The sequence below is a fragment of the Gallinula chloropus genome (genome assembly GCF_964237585.1).
Source record: "Gallinula chloropus genome assembly, chromosome: 1".
Taxonomy (NCBI): Eukaryota; Metazoa; Chordata; class Aves; order Gruiformes; family Rallidae; genus Gallinula; species Gallinula chloropus.
In genome coordinates, this window is record NC_140085.1 from 22,692,264 (window position 1) to 22,719,505 (window position 27,242).

Sequence of the window (27,242 nt, forward strand, 5' to 3'; positions counted from 1 at the left end):
AAAACCCCCTCAGGGATGAAGACCTGATCCAGTGCAGGGACTGGCATGTAGATCCCAGTTTTGCTGCTACTGAAGGCAGAGGGAGCTGCCAAGGATCGGGCCCTGCTGCGCAAACATTGTCCGCGGGAACTCCGCAGCCAGCAGGAAAGAAACATTTTTAGTGTGGGGTTTGGGCTTTTTATTTTTTGGGGGGTGTCCCATTTCTTTCACATGTGAAATACTGTAAGACATGAAATGACATAAGACAAATAGTAAGGTTCAATTATATAGAGAACCAGCGGTATTTCCTTCAGACGTCTGTATGACATCAAATTTAGGATCTGAATGAAACATCCTAACCGCTCTGCAGGTGAGAGCCTTTATAAACACAAATCCTGGGGCAGCAAAGAACTTGTTAAAATTATTTACTGGAGCAAAAAGAAATCATGTTTTTGCTCAAGTGTGAAAAGTACTCCAGGAAAGTAAGAAAAAAAGCCAATAGCAAGTTCCTCTTTATCTATCAGTAAACTGTGTTGCAGAATGCAAAGCAAAGAGTTTTCAGCAGGAAAATTAACCACTCATTTGGATCAAAACACTCAGGACCTGGGATCACACGCTTCAGCATTATACAACTGCTCTGAAATGCCACAGCAACTATCCCAACCAGCATCTAAGTATTTATTATCGATATTGGTAGTATCATCAATTGCACTGGGATATAAAAGTCATTATTTCTCTTCAATCATCACTTAGATGTTAGGTCCTTCCTAAATGGCAAGCTCCTAGGGAAGGTCACCCACTGCTGTCGCAGCACCTGCGTATTGGTTAGTACACGGACCGAAATCTGGCCACCACCACGACGTGTTTGGCTCGGGCGCTGGAACCCGCTCATACAAACTGCTTTAAGGGCCTAATCCCAACGTCCGTGAGAGCACTGGAAGGCTTTCTGCTGATTTTAATGGGGTTTGGATCAGCTCCTAACTCCTAGCTCCACGTCCCAAGGATCTCATCCATCCAGCACTTTGAAAACAGCAGAGTTTTTGCCTGGCTCCAACGTTGAAATAACGAGGGATATTTATTGAGTGAGGCGGAAAAGTTGCACTCCAAGAAAGCGCCTCCTTTTCCTTCGGCTCCCGCTCCCTGATGCGGTGCGGCGGGGAGCTTCCCCAGGGGTGCTGCGGGGAAGGGGAGGGTGGCAGCCCCCCGGGAAATCCGCGCTGCTCCGCAACTCTCTGGCCGGCCCGCACCTCGGAAAACCCGGGGGGGGGGGGGGGGGGGGGCGTCCTGCGTGGGGACACCTCCGTCGGGGCGGAGGGGTGACGGACGGACAGACGGACACACCGGGGCCAGGTTGCCAGTCCGCGGTGCGGCCGCGGTCCCGGGCGCCCCATCCCGCCTCCGGGCGTGCACCCCTCCGGCAGCGGATCGCACTCACCGCGCCGGAGTCACTAGGGGGGGCTGCGGCTGTGGAAACCCTTCATTAACACACGGCATCTCCCGCAAAGTCTCCCTCCCCCGCTCCAGCCGCCCTCCGGAGCTCCCGGCGTCCTGGTCCGACCGGCCCCCGAGCTCCCACCCCACCACCGCCCTCCCTCGGGCCCCGGCTGGCTCTGCCGGAGGAAGAGACGGGGTCCCGGCAGGCTGCGGGCACGGAGGTGTCCGAGCGCAGGGCAGGCGGCGGCGGGCGCCCTCCTGCAAGCCCCAAAAGCCCGGCGCGGGCCCCCGGGGCGACCCCTTTGTGCCCCACAGCGAAGGGGCGGACGGGTGATCCGCGGAGAAGAACTGCAAACTTTCCCCGGCGGCTCCCGGTCCGGCTCGGGGGAGTTACGGGCTTTGGAAACCTCGCCTGAGGGCGGGCGGACGGGCGGGCGCCCAGTGGAGGTGACGGCGGCGGCAAAACGATGTGAGGCAAAGCACCGCTAACAGCCCGAGAAGGGCGTCTGCCCCGGCCCCGGGTGGGAGCTCCGAGGGCAGCTCCCCGTCAGCGCCGTCGGTGCCGCCGCGCCCTGCCCGGGCCGAGCCGTCGAGGCCGAGCGCGCTGCCGCCGCCCGGCCCGCCACCTGCCAGCCCGCCCCCGGCGCCCTGCCTCGGACGGGGAGCAACTGGGGTGGGTGTTTCCCGGGGCCCCAGACCATCAGAAATCGGTTTAAACTTCGTGACAGCCCCCGTGGGTCACTGCCCAGGTTAGGGGAACATGAGCTAAACTCGATGGAAGCAGCCGGCGCTGCTGGGGGAAGGGGAAGGGACCTGACCATCCCCTGCCTGAAAGTTAGAGCCGCGGGTGATTTATTTTTGTTTTAATCCCGCTGTTTTAGGGAAAAACTGTTTAGGAGAAATTAAAACATGACTGATTTTTTTCAATGAAGCCATATTTTTCCACAATGCAAAAGGATCTTTACATAACAACTGAAACTCGGGAGAAAAGCTAATTGGATTAAGTTCTCTGAAAGGGGGGTTAAGGTGTCTGAATGAGACAACTGCAAAGCTCCACTTTTCTTGCCATCTGTTTAGCAAGACTAAAGTGTTTTCTGATTAATATTGTCTTAATCAATCACGCTGCCATTTATTATAACCATACTGAATTTAAGGAACGAATAGTACGGAGGCTCAGCCCGAGGATGAACAATTTTGAAAGCAGGGATTGCAAACACGGGGTGGTTTTTTGTTTGTTTTCTTTCTTTCCTTCCTTCCTTCCCCAAAGACCCGTTACTATCGACAACGAGAAGTTGCCAGCAGTGCCCTGAACTCCGTCCCGGCAGTGCCGCCGGACAGAAGGACAACTTTCTTTTACACCCAAGGAACTCCTGCGCACGCTCTGACATGGACACAACGATTCCTTACCCGCCGAACACTTTCTCCACGGAACAACCTCCCCGGGCTTTGTCCCGGGGCCCTGGCAGTAAAACTGGCCCCAATCCGGCTGCTGTCGCCGGTGGCCGGCGAGGGGCCGAGCCCGCCCGGTGCGCCGAGCCCCGCGCCGGGACCGCGGCAGGCGCCGCCGGCCGGGCCGGGCCGGGCCGAACAGCCTCCCCTTATCTCTCTTTTTTTTCTTTTTAAATTTAAAATTAAATTCTACGAAATGTCCCTCGGGCCGCGCTGGGGGCAAGAAAACCCTTGGCGGGGCGGCGGGGAGCGAAGCGGCTCCGAGTCCGGGCTTGCCCAGCCCCGCCGCCCCTTTGCCCCGTCCCCTCCCGCACCAGCTACACCGGGCGCGGCGCCGGGCGACCCCGGAGGAGCCGGGGCTGAGCTGCGGACGCCCCGGGGGAGCGCCGGGACACGGCCCGTCGCGGCCGTCGCGCAGGGGACCCGATCCCGCTGCGGGCTGCGGCGGCGCTGGGGCAGCTCGGCTCTCCGCTCCCCGGCCACCTCGCCGCCGTGCCGCCCTTCGCAGCCGGGCACGGCGATCGCAGCCGGCACAGGGGCTGCAGGAAGGGACGGGACAGGTCATGAGCGGTCACCGGGGAAGCCGTCACCGGGCTGTGCCCTCCCTAACCTGAGAGCTGTCCGACTGCGAAACGCCCTGACGGGGAGGGAGGGAAGGGAGGAGGGTGTTTTCCGGCGCTAATAAAATAATTGAAAACCGCAGAGGTTACTGTGGCGGCCGCCTGCGCTCCGCTGCTGGAGCTGCGCTCAGGACAGCGCGTTGCGGCTGGTGGAAACCGCGGGGAGCAAGGGCACGGCCGGCGGCAGAGAGCGAGAGAGAAGGGGCCGTGGTTTCGGGAGGCTGCCGGCTGACAGCCGCGGTGGGAAGACCTAGGCCTGGGCCCTGCCCCCGGGGAGAGCCGGTGCACTGCCGCCCCGCGTCCCCCGCCGCCGCCCCCAGGCCGCCCCAGTGGCGGCCGTCGGGTGGCTCGCTGGCGGGGCCGCAGCCGCCCTTCTCCCCTCTGTTTACCGGATCGGCAGAGTCATCGTTTGGGTGTGCGGAGGGAGAGACCCTCCCTGCCCTTCCCCAAACTCCCTCCCCTCCAGAGCAGCCCGGCCCCGGCTCTGCCTGCGGGACAAGACGACCTCGGTGCTGAGCTCGCCCTAACCCACCGACCATCTTCCCTAATAAGCCTCGTGTTCTCGCCCCTCGGCAAGGCTTGGCTCAAACCTGAGCGAGCGCCTACAACTAGAAGAGGGGAGGGAATCAATGGGTCTGCCGGCCGGCAGCCTTGTGGAGGAGAAAAGAAAAAAGAAGAAAAAAAAGAAAAAAGAAAGGGAAAAAACCACCATCGTATCAGCAAGTGCAACCGCAAGACTCCATCCCAGGGGCGAGAGCCCCCCACCCCCCCCACCTCCCCGCGGCCCCCGCACCCCGCTCCCCCGCACACGCCCGGGCTCATTTGCCTGCGAGGCCGGTAAGGCGGGCGGCTCCCCCCGCTGCCGCCCGCGCTGCCCCCGCCGCCACGGTCAAGTTGAAAAGTCCTCTCTGGCGTGCGAGAGGAGCCCGCTGCCTGCGGGGGGGACACACACTTACCTGTGGAGTCCATATCGGGTTCCTCCAGCAACCCGCAATGCATGCTCTTCCCATGGACGGGACGGGAGCCCAAGGTCCCGGGGTGTGGAGAGCCCCTATCTCAGAGATGCGCGGGGGAGAGGGAGCAGGGTGGCGGCGAGGGGGTGGGGAGGGAGGGCAGAGGCAGATAGTTGGGGGGTGGGGGGGGTGGGGGTTAGCGCGGGAGAGAGGGACACTCCGTAATCCAGCAGGGCAAAGCCAGACCCGTCAAAATGTTTGCGGATGTTTCATGGGAAAAAGCATCATTTTATAGAAGCCCTGATGGGAGAAATGTCATTGATAGGCCAGCCAGCCTGATGAATGGCTGCTACTCAGATGGGGATGTGGCAAGGCTCAATGTGAAGCCCATTGTGATGCTGTTTTGAATAAGAAAAGCTTTCCTCCAAAAAGGGGGGCCTTAGATCTACGCAATCCCAACACTTCGACTTCCCTCTTCTATTAGAGCATTAGAAACGTTTTTCTTATTTAAAGTTCCAGCGGCCTTTCCACTCCTCCCTTCCCTCCCCCAGCCCCCACCCAACGTCTTTGGCTCATTACAGCCCGAGATCAAAATTGGCTTAGATCTTCAAACGGGCAGTAGGTTTGGGGTTGTGCTCTTTGGGGCTGCCGGGTGTGCGTGCAGCGCCGCCGAGCTCCCCTCCTCCTCCTCCTCCTCCTCCTCCTTCTCCTCCCGGTGGGCTCTGGGTTGGGATCCTTCGCGGGCACATGGCGATGGAAGCTGCACAGCTTCCCAAAATATCCCGTAAGCTTAGTTTATTGGGAAGAAAAGAGAGGGAGAAAAAAAAAAGAGAAAATAAAAAAGGGCGATGTGTGTGGGTAGGGAAGGGGGGGCTGTGAGGGGGGAGAGGAGCTGCCAGTGTCTCGGCGAGCGGTGCGGGCGTTGCAGGTCTGCGGCGGGGACCCCCGTGCATCTCCCGCGGCCCCAGGGAACGAGAGCAAAGCGGGGTGGGGGCAGCCCCGCCACCGGCCTGTCTGCCCGCGGAGAGCGGCTGGCCCGGAGAGCTTTCCGTGGGACTGTGGGGGGAAAGCAGGGAGCGGGGAGAACCCGATTGCCAAGAGAAATGAAGGACCAAAGGGGAGCTTTTTCAAACTTAAGCTCCCTTCCAGCTTTAGCCCGAGGATGCGAGGATCCTTTTTCGGGTTAGCACGTTGCGAGGGGGCGGGGGGGTGGGGGGTGGGGGGGGGTGAGAAGGGCAGGACGGAGGCTGGAAAAAGTTGCTTATTCTGCATGCGGTTGTATGTGCTGGAAGTGGAAGTAAAAGTGCAAAGCTAGGGCTCTGATAAAAGTGGCTGGTTTAGGGAAGGAAAAGCTGTGATTAGAATATGAATAGAGCTCCAGGAGAGGAAGAGAAAGGGGGATTATAGCTGAATTACTTTGACCATGGACAGAGCCAACGTTTTCCACTCTTCTCCCCCTCTCCCCTCCCTACACCCAGACTGCCCCCCTTCCCTCTCCCCTTCAGGGGGAAAAAAAAAAGAAGAAGAAAAAAACCCCAACAAAACAAAACCCCAACCACCAACCCCACGCAGCAAAACAAGCGGCGAGGTTGCTAAAGAGGAAACCCAGCGCTGCGCGGTGCCTTCGCACCCCTTGGCGGGCCGGCAGCGGCAGAGCCGGCGGTGCTCCCCGCCCCGCGCATCTCGGCCCCCGCGGGACGGGGCCGGGCGGGGGGCCGGCGCAACCCCTCCAGGTCCCCAGCGTGCCTGAAGAGGGGGCCGGTAAAAATAATACCGGGGCGAGACAGTACAAAAAACGATTCCGCGGGAGGCGGCGGTTGAAAAGCGCCTGAGGTGGCGGCAGGGAAGCCGGCCGGCCCGCTCTGTCCGCCGCGGGGACGGGCCCGGCGAGGCGGGGGCAAGGCCCGGGGAGGCTGACGCTTCTCCTCACTCTACCCCACATCACCAGAAGGCAACCACAACACAAAGTAAGGGCTGTATTCTGTACAGCTTTCCTGCTGGGGAAGCCCCTTCCATCCCCCGCCCGTGTGCTGCCGGGCTGGCTCTGCTCTAGGCGGCACTGGACCGGGGCCCCGACGGGGCGGGTACGGCCGGGCCTGCGGCCGCCACACGGTCCCCTCGACGGCGCGGCCCGCGGCTCCCGCTCCCGGCGGCCTCTGCCCGTGGTCCGCTCGCCCCCGAGGCGGGGGCCATCTCCGCCCGTGCCTCCTCGGGCCTCCCCCGGCCACTTGTCCCGCGGCGGGACGGCCTGCTGTCGCCCCCGCGGGGGCGCTGACCCGCCCGGCCCCCCCCAGCCGTAGCAGGCACGGCACCCGCCCCTGCCCAAACGCCCGATCCCGCCGCCAAACGCCCCTGCAGGCCTGGCCGTGTGCGTGAGGGTACCTCTGGTCCCCGCTGCCAAACCGGGGTCTTCTCCCGCGAGGTTTTACTGCCGAGCCCTGAGGGGAGCCCGTGGGACGAGGGCCCTCGGGGTCCGCCTGTCCTTTCGGGGTAGGCACGGGGCCTGCGGGAAAACTGAGGCCCCACGAAAACACGAGGGATGTTTTTGGCTTTAAGCAGGGCTCATCCCCGAGGTCTTGAAATGGGCACTAACTTTAGGAAGTGCTGGCTGCACTGCAGGGAACGGGGTGCCATCTGTAAGCAGGGAGGTTACCTGGTGCCCAAATGGCTTCCAGCCGCGGCCCTGGCCCAGGAAGGGATGGCCCTTAGCACAGCCTGCATGTCTAGAGGCTTGGCTCTTCTTCAACATGATGCACAGATGTATGTTCTCTCTAGGTGATGATGCATGGGTGGGATCATCAGCAGGTCTGTTAGACCAGAGGTACTTGCTGCGATCTCCTCACTCCCTGCCTCCCCGGATTTGTTCCCATCCCCATGTTCTCATGGAACACACCAAAGCTGTTATCTTCATGCTTACCTAAACCCCCCTCAGTGTGCCAGATCGCCCTGGCATACTTCCCCAGCTCAGTCACTGTTCCTTCCCTATGAGGAAAGGCTGAATTAATTGGGGCTGTTCAACCTTGAGAAAAGAAGACTGAGAAGGGATCCGATTAAAGTTTATAAATATCTGAAGTGTGGGACACAGGGGGAATCAGCCAGCCTCTTTTCAGTGCTCTGTGGAGACTGGACAAGGGGCAATGGCTGCAAGTTGGAGCACAGGAAGTTCTGCACCAATATCCGGAAGAACTTTTTCACAGTGAGGGTGACAGAGCCCTGGGACAGGCTGCCCAGGGAGGTGGTGGAGTTTCCATCTCTGGAGATATTCAAGACCCATCTGGCCGCCTACCTGTGTGACCTGTCCTAGGGAACCTGCTTTGGCAGGGGGGTTGGACCCGATGATCTCTGGAGGTCCCTTCCAACCCCTAAAGTTCTGTGAATCTGTGATTCTGTATGAATTTGTTGGGGTTTTTTTTTACCTTTTAAAAAAGCATCTTGTGCTTCTGGATATCCCACAAGACACTGAATAAAGAACTTTACTCTTCTGAAAGCATGGAGCATCTCCTCCTGCTCTGCAGGTTGGCAGTTTACAGATGGAAGCACTCCAAGACCCCCCCTTTTTTTTAACATTTAGGCTGCAGGATTTGACTTGACAGAGACTAAAAGGCAGGTCTCGACATAGATGCAGAAGGTGTAGAATTGGGAATTTTTCACTCTGGATTCTTGCCTACACAGAACATCTACAAGCCATAAAATAAACCATATAGCCCTATGCAGCATCAGATGATGTCCTTTTAGTGGAAAGGGATGCTGTTGCTGTCGTGAACGGAACAGCACCTTTACTCAAGAAAGAATACAAACTTGTGCTGGTGCATGGAGAGAAGAGCAGGGTCATCAAGAGACCAGAAGACACATTCTGGAATACATCTCAGCTGCCGAAGAACTGGATATGAAGCTCTCATATACTTTTAGGTGACTGACTCATAATATGAGTTTCTTTTGGTTTTGGTGGTTTAGGAAAGCAGAGGCAGAGTGGAAGTACAACAGCTCATGTCAACTTGCCACCCAGAGAATTTGAGCTATTTCCAAAACACGTTTCCACAGCTGTCTTCCACTCTGCAGCTGACTGTCCCAATGGGCTGCGACCACACAAACTTTTCTTGCCACAGAAAGTGCCTGAGTATTACAGTAACATGAATATTTTGGGCGTAAATACCAAGAAAAGCTTTTTCAATAGAAGAAAACTGTTGATGCAGGAACAGAAAAGTATAAGCTGTTATCTATTAATTTAGCTAGAATATCCCAGGCAGCTTTAGGCTGAAGTTCTAGGGATGTTTTCCCTTAGACTACGAGGGACAAGAACCTGTATGAGTTTTAGGAACGAGTGTGAATGGCTTGTGAGAGGACTCACGTAAAACAGCTCTCAGGGATCTGAGCTCAGTGACTCAGGGGATTCTTTTGGATCTGGTGTATCTCTGCACGGATGCTAAGATTGCTGGCAGCAGCCCAACACACAGTGACACCTCATTATTTTAGCAGTGGCCATGGTCTGCAAGTGGTTCCCTATTTTCTTGCTTACCTGAGCCAGCAGCCTCCTCCTCCCAGAATGATCCCACACAGAAGCCCACCCCGCTACTCAGCTCTGCCTGTTTCTGCTGCCTTATCTACTGGACAAATCCTGGGAAGGAAGCAAGAGAGGGATCTTGTTTCTCTGTTGGCTTCTCTTTCCCAGTTACTCATCTTTACTATCAGAACAGGAAACATTATTTTACATATATTAACGCCCACAGGGAAGCTACACGCATAGGTGAAGAACAGGGTAGGAGTACACTGACAGACGACTTTCACAGTCAGCTCCGTGTATGCACGTGGGGAGAGTGATGCTGGCAGATGCAGGGACTGGAAGAGGAACATCAAAAGGCTGCCTAGCTAAACACAGACACCGGTTCCTTCAAACAGCTTTAACTGACACAAGGGATGAGAGAAAGTGGCTGGCACAAGTACCCAGGAGAAAAGCAGCAGAAGAGCCGAGGCACACGAATGATGGGTTGCATGTGCACTAGGCAGGGCATACCTGCTGCTTAAAGAAGAGCAACGTGAATCGCAGCTGTCTAGCTGCAGCTGCAGACGTGTCTGAAGCCAAGTTTTGTTGAAGATAAGCATAGGTCAGCCTTCAACGATCTTCTCTCATTAATGCTTGTGAAAGGAGCTTTGCTCAGCTCCAGTTTGCAGGCTGGGGGAGAAGCACAGTGCCAGTGTGGCCAAAAGGGATCCATGAAAGCGCCTTGTTCATGCTGGTCAGCTTGTCTGCACACAGGAAGGGAATTCACCCTTTTGGGTAGCATCAGTGTCCACAGGAGTCTTCAAGAACCACTCTTGGGCCTGGGAGCCTCTTGCTGACGGGAGCATGAGAAAAGGGCAAGCAGTCGTCGATCTCTGAGCTTACACCAGATTTAGCCGGCTTTTGTTGTGTGTGGCTGGTACTAGTTACCAGAGGATTTGTACTGTGTGTTGGAAGAAGAGCCAGCCCTAAAAACTATTATAGACAACAGACACAGAAAAGACCATTCCAGACTGCATCTAAGCTGCCGAACAACTGGATGTGAAGCTGTCATATCCTTTCAGATGACCGGCTGATAATGAGTTTCTTTTGATCCTCCTGGAGCACAGAGAATTACCTTCAGTGCCTGCCTCAGACTGGCAGGGAGAGGCCTGGATGCAGAGTCTGAGCTTCTGATTCCCTAGGAGTTCAGGGGAAAACCACTTCCATTATGACAAGATTATTTTAGCAGGAAACTTTGCTGTTTAGCACACTGATTTATTTTCTCAGTTTTTGAGTTATTTTTCGGTTTATAACATTTTGTTGTTAAGTCTGAGTGAACAAGAACTACCGTGCACCATCCGGAATGGCAAAGCATATGCACAGGTCAAGCAGCTCTCCCAAAACTCATGCTAAGGAAAAAGGTTCCGCTGCAGTTAGCAGCAGGGAGTTGCTTTTGATTTGGAACTAACGTGCTCTTTATATGCTGATGGGGAAGACGGGACAACGGTGTGCACAATGAAGCTACTGGAAAAAATACGTGGTCATTGGAACCGTCTCAGAGGTACCTGTCCCAGGAAATCAGGGAACAGGGGCAACTGCAATCAGGAGACATCCAGAGTTTGGTTTTGTGGGTTTGGACTGCTCACAAGCTTGGAAGGATTTTTCAGCAGATGGAACAAAGGCCCAATCCCATTCGTAGGGTAGCCAACAGAAATCTCTGCTGTTGACTTCAAGACAAGAATAAAGCCATACAGACCTTTTTCTTTTCTTTTTTTTTTTTTTTTTTTTTTTAGAAACTGCAATTGCAAAAGAATAAAAAAAAAATCTCTGTATTGGCTCTGACTTGGGTTTGTAGAATTTAACTGTGAGTTCTGGGGTTCTGAGATGAATGTTCATACACATGGAAGGTAGAGAATGTGTATTTCCTTCCTGGGTCCATACAGTGAGTTTTTAAATGACTGCTGAGAGGCAAAAGTGATCCACTGGCTGATTCATAGTCTTTGCTACCTGGAAGAAGAGAGTGTGACTGGGGCCACGTACACACAGGGCGGTGTGTAAGGTTGACAAAGTAGCCAGTCCTTACTCCTGTGCCTCTCTACCCTTTCCCAAAGAAAGAACTCCCCCACTGAAACTGGTGGCTCCAAGCTGAGATGGAAACATTTAATGAGAAGGATGGACCAAAGTCAGAAGTTGGGTTCAAGCCCACTCAAGTTTCTAGCAGCACTTAGGTCTAAAACAGGGATCCATTTCCTGGGGTTCTGAGCCTTAGACACAAACTGGAATCCAGATCTTCACCGTGCCTTGCACACGTTAAGCCTCCCAGCACTGGTCCAGATAATAGCAAAGAGTCACCATCTGGCTGGATTTTATGGTTTGATGAAGTGCTCAGTTTTAAGGCAAGCACGTGTCTGGCACCTGGGGACTGCAGAGCCCTGATCCCAGTTCTGGCATGGTCTTTCTGTGGCCCTGGGCAAGTCACGTCCTCTTCGGAGGAGGGAATTCATCAAGTGCCCTGTGGCCCCGCTGAATCGGCAATGGGCTGTAAAACAATTCTCAGCTCCAACCGGAGCGGAGGCCGTCTGAGGGGCCTCGAGGCCACAGCTTGTGCTGGGGCATGGCTGAGGAGGGAGGGCTTGTGCTCCTCATGCCACTCCCACGGGTCACCGTGGGAGGGCTGTGAGCCAGGTAAGTCTTCTCAGAGCTTGTGTTCCCTCACCTTAGGGCAGTCCTAGCCCTTGTGAGCCTCGAGACAGGGAAAGCACAGACACGTTTCCAGCCCCTCTCAGTTTGGCTTTACAGCTGTGGGATGCTGGTAACTCTTACCATCAGGCTTTACAGAGGTGTTCTGAGCAGGGTGGCAAACCCATTTTCAGATGCACAGCACTACTAGTTAGTTTGCCATTTGTTATTACTAATCTGTGAGATATTCTTCAGTCGTGTTAGGCTTTTAATTATGATGCACTCCTGTTTTGCTGTAAACCAGAGATATTTTTTCTACTTATCAACAGAAAATCCAAGATGAGGTTGATTTCTCATCATCATGGGTCTGTGTTTTTCATTGGTTTTCCTCCCTCTTTAAGCAGCAACCAAAGAATTAAAATCTCTCTTTGCTGCACACTGAAGCTTCCTTGTAAGCAAAATCTTGATGAGATATGGACATTAAAACAAAACCTATTGTGCTTAGCGGGGGCCCTTTACTTTCCACATCTTAAAATTATTAAATCTCAGTGTGCCTATATTTCATATCACATCCTCCTTGAATGCCAGAATTGCCCAGTCTGTTTTCTGTTTTCTTCACAGTTTGTTTTTCTAGTTTTGATGTTTGGAAACATTTACTTTAAAAAAGAAAAAAAAAACCCCACCCAAACATTGTAAGGGGCATGTAAAGGATTTGAAGTGAAGCTGTTCTTCTGAAGTCTGAACAGTTGCCCCCAGGTCCAGAACTGGCTAAAGGTCCCGGGCTTTGCTGTGCCCGTGGCATCCCGCAGCCTGTCCCTGGTTTGATTCTGCTTCTCACAACAGAAAAGTTCAGCTGGATGCATACAGTGCTTGAAGCTTTTAATTAATGTCTTTGTTTTGCAGTAAAATAATAGACTTGATTGCAGAATTCCAGGTCTGTAAACGCTCCTACCTTTTATACAGCAATTAATCCTTTACCTGCAAAGTCAATGGCAGCTTAAGCATACTGTGTGGAGTTCGGTCTCCAGCAGCAGCACAGACCTCTAGCCTATCTCAGGAAGTGGAGAGTATTCTGCATTTCAGCTGGGACACGTGTTAGTGACTGTCATGCTGACCAGCATTTCCAGAAAGCCTCTCCTGGGCACTAACAAGAAACAAGCTACAACAGAATGACAATTTTATAGCAGTTTTTCTAGCCATGTGTGCTACAGTCTTACGATTTCTGTCAAGTGTTCTTCAGAATATTGCATCTCTTTCAGTGATCTGACAAAGTCCTGGCAGGGCTGATTTGGGCAGGTCTAGTACAGCAGTACAGCCGTTAGCTGACGTGAGACCTCTTTGTGAAGGCATTCACTCTATAAAAAGGGGGGGAGGGGAGGTAGGCTGGGAAGATGATTCAAAGGACTGCAAAGATGAGGCTCACAAGAGGAAAGCAGTGTGACAGCTCCGGGGTTCTGAGGATGGATGTATTTTATCTCATCAGTCGATGCATCATCATCTTTCCTGGCTGCAGCAGGGTGCCACTGACTAACCTGTTCCAGGAATCTGTAGCTGCTGGTTTCTGTCATGCTTATTCCATTGCCAAGAGATCACTTGCAGGTGTCTATTACCATGGAACACAGGTAGCCTCTTAGAGAAAGGCAAAAAGTAAAACTCAGTTTCAGCTCCAATCTGCACTCAAATGAGCCTCTGGTGTACACACAGGCGTAGGCTAGGCAGCAAGCGCAGGTACATGGAACCGACGTAGGTATCACTGGAAGAGCAGATAGCTGGTGACCCTTGCTGCCAGACATGTCTAGTTTCTCTGTTGTATTGGTTCCATCATTGCCAAGGTTGCCCTTTTCTTCCTAAACTTCAGCTAGTGCAGAGGCTTTCCTTTGCCCTCACAAGACCTTTCATTCCCATGCTTTCATCAGCTTGAGGTAAACCAGCTGCAAAGTTACCCCTTGGGCTTGTGAGTAGACATGTTCTCTCACTCATGAGCACACTCCTCTGCTCCTCCTCTCCACCTCTGTTGTGCCTGCTTAAATTTCTGCAGGTGTAAATGTACACATTGCTCAGTCTTTCCTGTCCTGTAGCTCCGGCCATCTGACCTGTGAGAACACTTCAGAGAGGATTAGCTAGCAAGAACACCTTATCCTCTGCGCAGTTTCCGGGATGCAGGTGAACCCCTTCCCCCACCAGTAGGCTGCAGCCCTTGAGGCTCACTCCCTCTGCTGGTGCGGGAGCCTCAGCCTGCCACTCTCAGGGAGCAAAGCAAAGGCTGTTACTTTGGTTGGGGCTTTTGGTTAACCTCTTCCTCCAGCCTGAAGCAGTATGTCACTCTCTTATTGCTCTATGTAAATACCCCTGAGCTGTTCAGATCCTGGTAGAGGTGCTTCAAGAAATTTTCCAGTCCAAACGTGCTGTGTTGATATATGTGTTGTCCTCAGTCCAACTGTAAAAAAACTCCACCAAAAAAGCAAACCCACAACCCCCACCAAAAATCCAACTTGATTTGTAGAGCCCTGACACAAACCTGCAAGTTTAAGCACTTTGGTGGAAGCTTACAAAGCAAGTCTACTCAAGCTGACACTCATCTGTGCTTCTCAAGCAGCTAAGAGAACAGCAGCAACTTGACTGCGAGAGTAGTGTCAGGATCAGCACGTGCAGTTCAGCCATACGAGGAGCCAAAGAGCATCTCAGGACTTTCAGGTCACAGGCAGCTTTCTCTGTCCTCAGTGATCCCGTGCTGCCTTTCTGTGAGGCACCTGAACGTGCACATACTTCATCTCAACTTCAGCAGGACTACTCCTTTCCATAAAAAGTCAACCATACACTCTGCTGGTTAACTGTGTCCTGGCCAAAGCTAGGACAGGGCTCAAGTGAGTTTAGGGCACTAAGTGACTTAGTTCATCCACCACTTTAATTCTAGGCCTTAGATCTCATGAAAAAATTCAGCCGCTCCCTTTCTAAATCCTTTCTGGTCATTCAAACTCATTTCATTATCAGTGGAGGGTTTGTTGTTCTTCATGGGGCTTTTTTTTATTCCTCTGCTTTTAAAAAAAAGTTGCAGCTATTTAGCATATTGAAATAAAAGTCCTCAAGTCCCAGGACAGCTTACATCAGTACCTGGTGTTTGCAGCCTGTCTTTTCAAGGCTGTGGGGCAGTGTGTTGGGATTGAATCCTCTGTAGGAATTGAATGGGTACGTGTAAGCTGCAGCATGCATTTGGTGCTCATGCACTCACCTCCCTTGAACTTCATGGGAGCTGCATGTGTTTAGTTGAGAGCAGCCTGACTGTGTCCTCACACGGCTGCTTGCACACAAATACCTCTGCATATTAAAATCCCAGTCAAATGTCCAATTCTGAGGCGAAGAAAGTGGAGAAAGTGGTTTAACTTCTCTAAGCCTGACACTACTTAGCAAAACTTTAAATGCTTTAACAAAATGCTTTAGGGATAGGAAAATGTTTTGGACATTGTAAGAAGGCTTTACCACCCTTACGTGACCACCAACGCATACTCAGGCAGTGTTATTTAAAACATTTATTAGTATTTCTGATTCCACTGGTCTGGCAAACATTTTTAACCTCTATGAATTTAGCCCAGCTCAAGCCCTAGTCCAGCAAAGTACTTTTCAAAACCAAGCAGCTGGATCATAGCCTTAATCCACAATCCCCACATGTCCTGTTCACTCGGACTACTAAGGCTTTCAGCTGCTCCTGGTGTGCTCTACCAACAGTATTGCCCCTGTCAAAACCATGTAGGATGTGTAAGAAAGATTTCTTACACTGTCTCGCACCTCCCTTCTACCCAGTCAGGTTTTAGTTACTCCTGCTCACCAAAAACCCCCCCAAAACCTCCAGCTGAACATGCTGGATTTCAATTTCCATAAAGTACTTCTTTTTTCATCTTGCTCATTCATTGTACTTAGCTAGTTTTAGCCTAGGTATGATGTTCATTGACTGCAGTTCTTGGAATAAGAGTTTACAGGCATAAGGTATGCGCAGAGAAGACACGTGACATGATGATTTGCAGTAGTGGCACCTAGGGAAGCAAACAAAAAGAAAGCCAGAGTTGGTGCGTAAGTGAAACTCCACAGAAAAAACCCAAAACAAACCCCAATCAAAACCAAACCACAAGAAAACCCCAACAGTTGTGACTACCCACTGTTTTCTCTGTCCGCTTGCGTTTAAACACTGGTCTCAGTCCTAGAAGAAGCCAAATGCTCGAGACATAGTTTAGCACTTAACCAAGTCATAACTTTAAATCCTTAAATAATGTGACTGAGGTCAACAGGAGCTTAATGTTAAACCTGCACTTTTCTTGGAGGAGATGACAGAGCTCAGTAGCTAACGGGACTGACTTCTACTTCACCACTCACACGACTGCCAACACAAACTCAGCATTGTATCATAAGAGAAAGGAGGGGAACAAAGCTAAATATTTCTGAAAACATGGTTAATGGTCCAGTTTTTTGCTTTATATATAGTCCCAAAAAAAGAGGCAGGAAGAAAGAAAGTTCACACTTTGGTTTGCTTTGGGTTTTTTACCCTTATATGCAATATAAGTTCATATTCCTAGCTTGGGAAAGGGGCACCTCTCATGTCTCTTTGCATGAACAGCCAAAGCTTTAGTTAAGATGGGAAACCAATAAAACTAATACAAATTCCTTGGACTGTTTGCTCAAATAATGACCTTAAAATCCCTGGGGAGAGAGATTTTTTTTGTCATATTGATACAATTTTGACCATATCAGGAAGACAGGCTGGTCACTCAATCTTCTTTTCATTATTGGGACTCAACTTCAGTGGTGGTAACCACTGTGTAAATTATTTAATCTCATACTCCAGGTATACACAAAGGAAATTTCAAATCTTCCTTGCAAGGTCAGTTTCCTACCTCACTATTTCCTCTCCTGTATATTCCATCTTCTGGTTTGGGAAAGTTAAGAAAGTCAGGCCTTTGGGAATGCAGAGTGACACAGCACTTCCCTAATGGTTTAACAAAACTCTTATTTTTTAAATTTCTTTTTTTTTTCCTTCTGTGATTTGAATTTGTATTTCTGACCAAAGTCATGTCAGTCTGGAGTCCCAATTAAGGAAGAATTAACAAAATTCCTACGTGTTTCCATGGTACAAAGTAAGGCTAAGAATTAACATCTGCAATAAAGCCAATGCTTAGTCACTGCTTCTGTTACCAGTGAACTTGACCTAGAGCACATTTAAGTCAATAGGCCCAGGTCCAATGAAGCTGGTAAGTGTTAGCAAGGTTATGAGACTCAGCATTAGTCTTCCAGTTATTTTTTCAGACTCTGCTACTTCTCTTTTACAAACATAATTAAAGAGTATGTTGAAGAGCTGGTTATTTTCCAAGAAAACTGTGCTTGCTCTGACCTCCATGTGCTCCATACTTGGGGGAGTTCTTTCTTTATTTCAAACTGTTAGGTAATGGCACCTTTACCCTGTACCACTTCGCTTTATGGACCTGAGGTCAAGGCTTTTTTCTTTTTAAATATGAAACATGGCAAATTCACAAAGCGAGGAGGGGACCCCATGAGTTACACAAAGCATTACAGCTGGACAACTTACCAACCAGAGTAGCCCAGCAAGCCACACTGCCCACAAACATCCACTTCAAAGGCATCACTTGAAATCATCAGTCTCTCCAATAAGAGCATGCTGGCTCCATAACCTATCAAGCAGTCCCGTTCCATCTCTCCAAGCCGTAACCCACCATCACGGGATCGACCTTCAGTGGGTTGCCTTCGAAATAAAGATTTGAAAAAATATGTAGTGAGTTTTCTAGAACATACATTATACAGCTCCAGGGAACACCCATCTTCAAACTGTAGGAAGAGTACAGGATCAGCAGACACCAGTGTTCTACAGGCTGGAGTTAGAGGTAATAATCTCAGAAATGTACTACTCAAGTCAACACGATTCACCTTTGCTTCAGCACGGTACGGTGCAGTTCTGTGAGCTGCAACTGCAGCATCAGGCCACGAGTCTTTACCTCACAGAATGCAGCTAAGTGAAAAGAAAATGAGATCAAACAGTATCCCAGACAATCTGGACACAGATTTAGGACTCTTTTTTGACGAGGCTTTCCTTATAGTTGGTAGCTAACTAAATAAAACAATATTTAGCAGGTAATGAGTGAAGCATCAAGCTAATGTTTCAGCTGAACTGCAGCTAAGACTAAGTTCTTAAACCAGTTTCTGATCTGGGAGAGAATACCAAAACTAGGCAGCAAACAAATAGTACAGATATTACCAACTCATTATGGAAATCCTAAATTCTACCTTTTTTTTTTTTTTAAAGTAACATTTCTTTATGTCTGACAGTTAATAGACTGATTTTCATCTTGTATAGTCCCTGAATTTCCAGTTCCTCAACACAAACCAAAGTCTCATTTTTTGTCTGTAAAGATCACCTGTCCTCATGGAACATGAGCTAGAGGAAAGTTTTAACAAAGCAATGTAAGTATAGGCTAAAGATTTTGATGTAAAAAGGCAAGGTATGGTACATTATTATATATTTTCATTCTTGATTCCAATTTTTTCTTGTGGGCCACAGTCAAAACCTTTAACCTCTTGTTTGTCATACTGCAATTTCATACAGTACCAGTTTTACTCCCATGCACTAACACAATGCTCCAGTACTTAGGTTGCAAATATTAGAGTGAACTATGAAGCAAAACCAATCTTAAATTCCTGAAGCACTAATATATTACTTGCACTTTGTTAAATATTTCCATCTTAGTTTACTCCCTGAAACACGACAGCAAAGAGAAGGAATGAAAAAACCTTACTGGGAGTTGTAAGAGGCTTCACTGCTCAGTGAAACCCCATGTTTACGTGCTGCTTCCAAAACCTGCAACTCTTTAATCTGCCTAGAATACTCAATGAGAGAGCTGGCCCATAACTTTTAAAGTATATTTCACTTACATTATTTCAAACAACTGAATTTGTTTAAGCAACATACTAAATACATTAAAAGTAACTTTTTTTGCCAATGTATTGCAACTCAAGAGAAAAGGATTTCTAAAAACCTTCAACATCTAATAATCTTTTCTAACAACTGTAAAAAAAATAAAATAACTAATCACCAGGCCAAAATATCTTCTAAAGATGCAAGGTGTGTTTGCTGTTAGGGGAAAGTAGTTTCCCTTGCTCTGACCACACTGGAATCTTAAAACTAATCTGCTTGTAATTCAAACAGTCCTTTTCATCCATGTGACCTTCTATTTTTCCCACTGTTAGGAGAATGGATAGAAGTTGTTTACATCCTGATTAAACTCCCTAGGGCTCCCCTCCCCAGATGATGGCACCATCACAGTTCAGATGCTGTTTTAAAGGACTAACCCTGCCATGAATGCAGTTTCTCTTCTCAAGTCCCAAAAGGCAGATTTTAAAAGCAGTTGGGGCCTCCAAAGATACACACACATTTGCTGTGCTGCAAGAAGTGCCCGGGTTCCTTTTACCAAGTGACTTCTGTAACATTAGTTAATGCACAAGCCTACTTTCCACAGTTTCACCAGGTGCTGCTCCACAGGATAAAACGACACAATGGTTTCATCAACGTGAGCCCCAATAAAGTCACAATCCAATTAAGGGAGGATAAAACATCTTGAAAAACGACCGTGTCTCAGCTCCAGCCCTTTAAGAGTTGATAAGCCATGGGTGTTCTAATAGATACAGGATGAAGATTTCTAAAGCAGCTAAAATCCCACTAAATAAACTGTCATGGTCAACCCACCACAGAGCTATTCGGTCACTGCCTCTGCCCCTGGTGGGATGGGGAGAGAATCGGAAAAAATAGGTAAAGCTCAAGGGTTGAGATACTGACAGTTTAACATGACAGAAAATAATAACAGCAATACACAAACCAAGTGATGCCAGCACAATTGCTCACCACCTGCAGAGCAACAATGCTCAGCTAGTCCTGAGCTGCAGTCCAAGCCCCTGGCTAGTGTCCCTGAAGCTACACACTGACCATGCTGTCATATGGTATGGAACATCCCTGTGGCCAATTTGTGTCAGCTGTCCCGGCTGTGTCTGCTCCCAGCTTCTTGTGCACCCCCAGCCCCCTTGCTGGCAGTGCAGTATGAAAAGGTTAAGAGTCCTGTGTAAATCCTGCCTAACAACAACCAAAACACCAGGGTGTTATCAATGTTATTCTCATCCTAAGTCCAACCCACAGCACTGTTCAACCGCACCAAAGTAGAAGGTAAAGAAAGCCAACAGGATGCTGGGTTGCATGAACAAGGGCATCACCAGCAGAGAGAAATAAGTCATTATCCCACTCTACTCAGCAACTGTCAAGCCACACCTGGAATACTGTGCTCCGGTTTAGTCCGGAGATTCCATCTGGACACAGGAAAATTTTTCGCAATGAGAACAATCAGCCATTGGAATAATCTCCCCAGGGAAGTGGTGGATTCCCCAACACTGGATGCTTTTAAGATTCAGCTGGTCCTTCTTGTCTAGAAGGTACTTTTGTTTAGACAGAGATTTTGCCAAGAAAGGTTTAGCTAGGTGATCCTTGAGGTTCCTTTCAACCCGATATGCTATGATTCTGTCACACTAGGAAGAAAAATAACTCTATCCCAGGTGAAACCAGGCCAAAACCCCAGAAAAAGCTCTGGTTTTCTCAAGTAAAAAAATTTCAATATTGACATTAGGCCCTTGAAGAGACTCCATCTTATGCACCCTAAGTCCATCAGATTTTTCTTCTGGTTTACATGTGTGTGTGTGACAATTCCTCACACCAAAGGTTGTTTAAAATATCCAAACAGTATTTATAAAGCATTTGTACTTGCCCTTTCCTGCTATACACACATACACTGCAGCTGTTGCTCTGGGCAACTACTTCCATTCTTTATTCTAAATATAATATTCTGAAAATAAAGCAGACTCTTGCAAATAAGGTTGGGAATATCATTAAAAAGAGGTATTTTTCATATTTTTAAGAAAGGTCTCAAAATTGTAAAATGCTAAATAAAATGTTGTTATTCTTTAACTAAAAAAAGTAAGGCCAAGTGGTCTTCCCACTATTAACTGCCAAGTTTCGAAAAAAAGCAAAGAACAATTAACTTCAGTGGTCTTAAGCACATTAAGAATTTATTAGCACTAATTCTGCATTTTCTGGAAGAACAGTTATTTTATAGTTCTCTTCCTTGTTTCATTAGCCAGTGGGGTGAAATAAATCTACCCCCATAAATATGAGCAGGCCTTCTAGATCTCAGCAGACCTCCCTTGTGCCTGTTGTGGAAAACCAGTTGCCAACTCGAAATGGATTCATGGGCTGAAACACTTATCTCCAAGATGCAGAGTATTACCTAGGAAAACACTGCCTGAGGCAGAAGGATGTACCATGCTCCCACATGACAGAGAAGCCCTAACCAGCGTCATCACATTACCCCCTTGCAGTGTAACAGGAACTGACATATCTGATAAGTTCAAAAGGCATGCAGGTGGCAGCTCTGCCAACGTCCATCAAAACAACTATGCTTGCACAAAGCTTATATTGATCTCTTGTAAGGAAAGCTAAAAGCAGTTTATCTGTTCAAAAGATTTAGCAGGACTGGGTATCCAGGCAACACCATATATGGAACTACGTTTTAAATTAATTGTCAACGACTCATGGCAAAATAAATTAAGTATTGCATTTCATTTAACAAATACCAATTAAGAGGACAACATCCTGGTGGTTCTGAGTGTGTTGACAGTGCTGCTTTGCAATTCTACAAAGTCTTGTTTTAATCAGGACAATCGCGAGAATCGGTGACATTCAAGAAACTCAAGTCTTCTGCTTTACTGCAGATGGGAAGGCAGCTTTGCTCTGTCAGTTAAGGTACACTTGATATATAATAAAACCCATTGCAAAAGAGCAACAGTCAAATGCCATGTTGCAAGCTGTTACAGCATTACTTTTAGAAGTGAAAAACAATGTTAGAGGCAATCTACTTTCCAGGAAGTGCAATGGATATTAAAACAATAGTGAGTGTGAAAGCTGGCAAAGCAGACTCTCTCAGCAGAGGCGAAGGCAATAACAAAAGCTTAATTAGTTGAGGAGAAAAAAGAAAATTCCTAAAAGACTAGTCAAGAGGCAGCATAAATTGAACATCTACCAGCTTTCCTGAAAGTCAAATAAAGAGCCCTAGCCACATAGTAAGATACTACTGACTGGAACAAAGAATTCAAAGAAAAGTAAGGGGTTGGGGAAACCACACCACCTTCATCTTTACATGAAAACTTTACCTTGACTTGGGATTTAGGTTTCATTTAAATTCAGTATCTCTGAACAGTTGAGAAGCTGGGGGCACAATAAAAAAGGAGATCAAGGGATTTGGGTAAGCTAGAGCTCCAGTAAGCCAATTGCATGCACCATTAGCTGAGACAGCAAGTTTTCATTTTCGTATGAAGCAGCAATACCATGACTAACACAATGAAGAACAGAAAATGGGGCTGACAGCCTACTGTTTGATTATTTGGAAATATTACTTATGTTCATACCGGCAAGCAGCTGTGGTAAGGACATAATGTGGTTGGTGGAAAAGTTCAGCCCAGAATTATAAACTTTTCATAAGTTCAAACATTGGTATTTACTTCCATGGAGAGCGTGAGACAACTTCATTTTGTCCTAGAAACAGCATGAGGTTGGAAAGCCAAAAGGCATAGGAAATATTCAATGAAAAGCAAAAGAGAAAGATATTTAAGTATTAGGTACAGCAGAGACTGGCCCCTCCATTCTCTAGTAGCACATTGATAGGTAAAATCCCAGGAGGACAGAGTTGCTGACTTGTTATGCAGTCAGGTCAGGCAAGAGAAGTGCATCAGCACATGATAAGAGGTGTGAAAGTAAATTAAGAATTGAAGAATATGAAACATGCTTGTTATAGGGAAGAGTAAGGGCAGGAAAGTCATGAATTCGTGCTTACATCTCACAAACAGTACAAAGGGGACTAGTGAAAAAGCAGAACACCATCACGCAGCAGTTGAGGTATAAATGGTCTACCTCATAGTCCTGAAAGATTGACAATGGTAATTTTGAACAGTCTTTGCTAGAATACTCAAGACTAATGGGCAATTAACTTTCACAAAATCTAGCAAATAACTCTGCTGTGGTGGAAAGAGGTGATCTGAATGATCCACTAGAAGCCTCCTCAAAGCAAAGCCTGTGCCACTGAACTACTTCTTGTGAGCCAGAAATACCAGCAATTTAGAACACATGTGCAAACAGTCACAGAGCTTCCTGTCAAGGAGAAAACAGCAACATCATCAGTGAAAGCAGGATGCTTCAAATTCCCCATAGGTCCAGATAATATAAACCCACCTCCATGGGCTTGTATTGCCTATTACACATGCATCTGCTTGACTTCAAAATTTGACACCAGAAGGCATCAACATGGTAATCAACCTCTGTTGGAGAGAAAACCAAGTTCAGGCTTAGTGTAATCATCATGACATCAGTATTAACCTACTGAACATCAAAGGATGCTGAAAGATTAAAAGAAATGTCTTCCTTCTACTCATACCCCAATTCTGTAAAAGTACAAATGTTAAAGAAAAAAACCCAAACTCCTAAAATACCTGCAATATGAGTGATCTGACAGGAAAGGGCCACATTGTACACTGTGAATCAGCAGATACTATTTTTACAAACTGCTAACAGAAGTCTGAGAAGCAAACTGGTCTGGAGCACACAGAGCACACTTGGACGTTCAGAACAACCTCCCTCCACAGCCTACCATGAGACCTTGCAGTACAAAACAGTGTACTAACAGGTAACAGCATTTTGTGTCAAGTACCAGAAGGTAAACTAACTTTTGGTTTATATCTGTCAGTCAGCTGGGCACACTTGTGAATTTTGTGCTTGGCCTGTAACAATACCTGGTGAGCACTGCTCGGGGTCCTCGAGCTCTTGCATGCATTTTATCCAACACCATGTGCTTTAGTTTCTGGTAATACACGGGACCAAAATAGATATATGCTTCCAAAGGTTCCCTGAAGGAATAAGAAACAGAACAAAACCAATATTCACAGTTAACACACACTGGTACAGGAGGAATTTGAAAAAAAAGGGCAATCATGAGTCACAGAAAAATGTGTTTGGGCTTTCAGGGCAATCAGTCTGAAAACCTCACAGGGAGCCCTTGTGAAGGCAAAAGCTGCAGACTTCCAGCACCTGTATCCACCCTAGGCAGAAACAAGCTCTTGACCTCTGGCCATATGCTGCATGCTGCTATAGCTCCAGGTACCTGGTATCAGCTGCACCATGTGCCTCCTCTGTCATAATTTTTACAGAGCATTTTAAGGAACTTGCATTTGCAAAGGTAGCTTAGCACTGGCACACTGTCACCTTGACAGTTCTTCCCATCTGCTAATTCTCCCAGCAGACCACTTCAAAGTACAACCCAAGGCCCAGGAGGGTGGAAGCTGTCTCTGAGTGGCTGTGCATCAGCAGGGCTGCTCCTGCAGCACTGCTCAGCAGCTGCAGCCATAGAACACAAACTGCTGCCCTGCCTGGCGCCGGCGGCTCAGGCGAGACAGGTAAAAGGACTCTTGAGAACCACATTTAGGCACTTGCATCAGCTTGGAAAGATCTGTAAGCATTATGGAGGGTGTGACTCCGTTCTAAGAGCTGGAGTAATGGCTAAAGACTTCTGTGTTTAAACCACCTCCAGCTGTAAGAACCACATAAGCACCTGAAGACCAGAAAGCATCAGTAGAAAGCACTCAGTCGCTTCCCAGCTGCCACCTTCAGGAACAGAACCACCAGATTTAACACAGACAAACTCAGCACGGCCACTGATTTATTCCTAAAAAATGCAATTGCAATATAAAAACAAGCAGGAGACAAAAGCATTGCATGTCCCATTCAGAGTCATTACTGACATGATGCAGGGTTATTCCAAAAGCCGCCTATTGAAGAAAATAATAAAAATTAACTAGACACTTGGAATGTGCAAGCTTCCACATTGTTATGAAATATGCCTTCAAATTTCATAACAAATAGACGAAGCATTTGAAATTTACTTGGAAGAATATCAGTGTCCTAAAGCAAAATCTCTAAATAGGGTACTACAAAGTTTGGGGATGGAGGATTTTTAGGGCTAGATGATTTTATTCTCCCTAGGAAACAACATCAGTCAGATTTGTTAAAAGTTACCGTGATATCAACAAAAAGTGTTTCAAACACCAGGACACTTGACATACAGTTTATGGAATATAAAGTGAGTAAAAAACCCAAAATCATCCCTCTGAAACAAAAAGAGAAACAACATGTGGAATAACTTGGTAGGAAAAGCAAAAAAAAAAAGTATTAAAAAAAAAAACCCCTTACAAAAGAGACCAAAACTCGTTCCTTGAGAAGAGAAGGACTGGGAGGATAATAAAAATAGCAGGAGAGTAGGATTAAGATACATTTTGGAAGGGCAGGCATGTGAAGCCATATGGCCTTTTCCTGTTTCTAAACTATCTTATGTTCTTTGAACTCTGTGTCTCAGAAGCCAGTCCGATCAACACAGCAGGAAGTTTGCAGATTAGAGTATTATGCTAGACTGAATCATTGTGTAATCGAAAGAAGGAGGAAAAAAGGAAAAAAAAAAAAAAAGAAAAAAGAGCACACACAAAATATTCCCAAGGAACAGACACCTGTCTCCAGATCTGTATTTTACAGTTCTATTAAAGTCAATATGAAAATGTTTATCTGATTCCAAGCACATCTAAGATTTGCTGCCAAAAGAAACTTGAAATTTCTTAGTCTTTCTGAAAGAAAACCTTGATTTTGCCTTTTTTGTCACTCAGTAGATGTTGAGAAATTTTACTATGTACTACAAGGGCCATTCATGTTACAGCCACACATACTAGTAACTCTTAAAACGTGGAACCACAAAATACTTCTAAGGGAAAAAGGAAAAAGAAGAGAAAAAGAAAAAAAAGTAAAAAAAAAAAGTACACATTCTTCAGCCCTTTCTCTCCATCTCACAGACCAGTTTGTAAAGAGAAAGTTCCTGAGGTCCAAGACATCAGAAGATTTTTCAGGTGAGCCTTGACAGGATTTCCCCACTTCCCTGAAAAATCTGAATCTCTACAGCAGATTCTTACCCCGTGATACCAGATGTTACATAGTCCTTCCCTAGGTAGTTATAACCATGGCGAATAAGATCTTCACACACATCCTTAACTTTACTGCCTCCAAAAGCTGTTCCATAGTGAAATCTGCCATCGAGGACCCCGGCCTTTCCAGCCAGGAGTTCAATTAACTTTCCTACCTGTGCAAAGGAAAGCAGAGTTAACAGCCTGCTCACTAGTACGGGCACGTGGTTGGGTTGGTCACAGCACACGTTAGCCAGGCAAAGTGTCTGAGATAGCAGCCTGGATTACTGCATACAATGCAAAGAGTGGAAGAAGCCCAAGAACAGGGAGTACACCAGTGTCAAGGGGAAAAACCAGACTCAGGGTATGAGAACATGTTTAAGTTCCAGAGTCAGGCAGCTCCATTTTTTCCAGCTGTCTGGAAAATGAGCAGAATCCAGTGTGGCCTTCTGCTCTGGAAGACAGCCTCAGAGATTGACACGCTCCAGTGCAGCTGGGGGAACAGAAGGGAAGAAGCTAACAAAGCAAAAAAGATCAGAGGCTGTACAAAGTAATCAGTGGAGGTCCCATACAAAGGCCAGGCTGGGAGGTATTCAGTGTGACTGTGCGGCACAGGTGCAAGACTTGCATCAGGCCCAGGGAAGTGTATGTAATCTAAGAAGTTATATAGGTCTAGAACTACTACTGAAACTTCTCTCCACCCAGCCTGCTTAGTGGGCATAGACAACAGGGAAGGAAGACGGTGAGCAAGAAATTTTCAAATGGTGCAAGTGAGGCATTCAGTTGCTTTCCTATTAGCTTGATACAGAACAAAATGGGAATGATGCACAAAGAGCCCACAGCCCAACTCCTTTGACAGTAGGATGTTTCAAAGCTTGCAAAACAGAAGGCTGAATACTTAAATGAGAGCAAGCCCGTGGCATGATGACTAGAGAATGTTCTCAGTGAAAGTGTGTTTCAAACTTTTTTTTTTTGTTTCTTCTGGCTAATCTACTTCACTTTGCCTATCAGGGGCCGCTGCCTCTTTAATGATAACATAGCCACTAACCGTCATACGCGATGGGAAGCCGTGAGGGTTCATTATGATATCCGGACAGATTCCTGTATCACAAAACGGCATGTCTTCCTGAGGAACAATCAGTCCACACACCCCTGCAGAAGAGAAAACATTTCAATTCACAAACAGCAAACCACCAGCAGGGCTGACGCTCATCACCAGATTTTCTTCGGTGTTTTCCTCCTCCTCTCTTTCTCATGGATCACTTTTTACCCAGATTCATTACCATGACCAGTGCTCACAACCTGCAGGCTAGATGAGAGCCCTTGTGACAGGACTGGCAGAATTAGCATACCCTTACATAATGCTCCTAGTGATTTGTGAGTTAGCAAATTAGGGAAGAAAGCTTTAGATAGAGTTTTCAGGGGCAACCAGAAACTTCTGACTAGTCAGACTGGAACATCTCAAGGGAGACCTAGTTTTAAAAGCTGATGCTATGATTTCTGGCAAATAAATAAATAAATTGTGCCTCTTAAGAGTATTACTTTGGACACACAAAATTATTA

At 47.8% G+C, this 27,242-nt stretch overlaps 2 protein-coding genes across 2 annotated transcripts in view; both read right to left on the reverse strand.

The window, feature by feature from the left end:
• The window catches only part of RFX4 (regulatory factor X4), a gene marked incomplete at its 5' end in the record, with an annotated part of 94,161 nt that extends 89,680 nt beyond the window's left edge, over positions 1-4,481 (reverse strand). Inside the window, one exon of the mRNA XM_084271013.1 lies at positions 4,439-4,481. Within this exon, the coding sequence (XP_084127139.1) occupies positions 4,439-4,481 (43 nt within the window). The remainder of the gene's footprint in view (positions 1-4,438) is intronic.
• Positions 4,482-15,137: 10,656 nt separating this feature from the next.
• POLR3B (RNA polymerase III subunit B) overlaps positions 15,138-27,242 on the reverse strand; it is a gene marked incomplete at its 5' end in the record, with an annotated part of 76,569 nt that continues 64,464 nt past the window's right edge. The window contains 5 exons of the mRNA XM_084261208.1: positions 15,138-15,622; positions 17,167-17,340; positions 23,472-23,585; positions 25,689-25,851; positions 26,724-26,831. Of these exons, the coding sequence (XP_084117334.1) occupies positions 15,493-15,622; positions 17,167-17,340; positions 23,472-23,585; positions 25,689-25,851; positions 26,724-26,831 (689 nt within the window). The 3' untranslated portion in view covers positions 15,138-15,492. The remainder of the gene's footprint in view (positions 15,623-17,166; positions 17,341-23,471; positions 23,586-25,688; positions 25,852-26,723; positions 26,832-27,242) is intronic.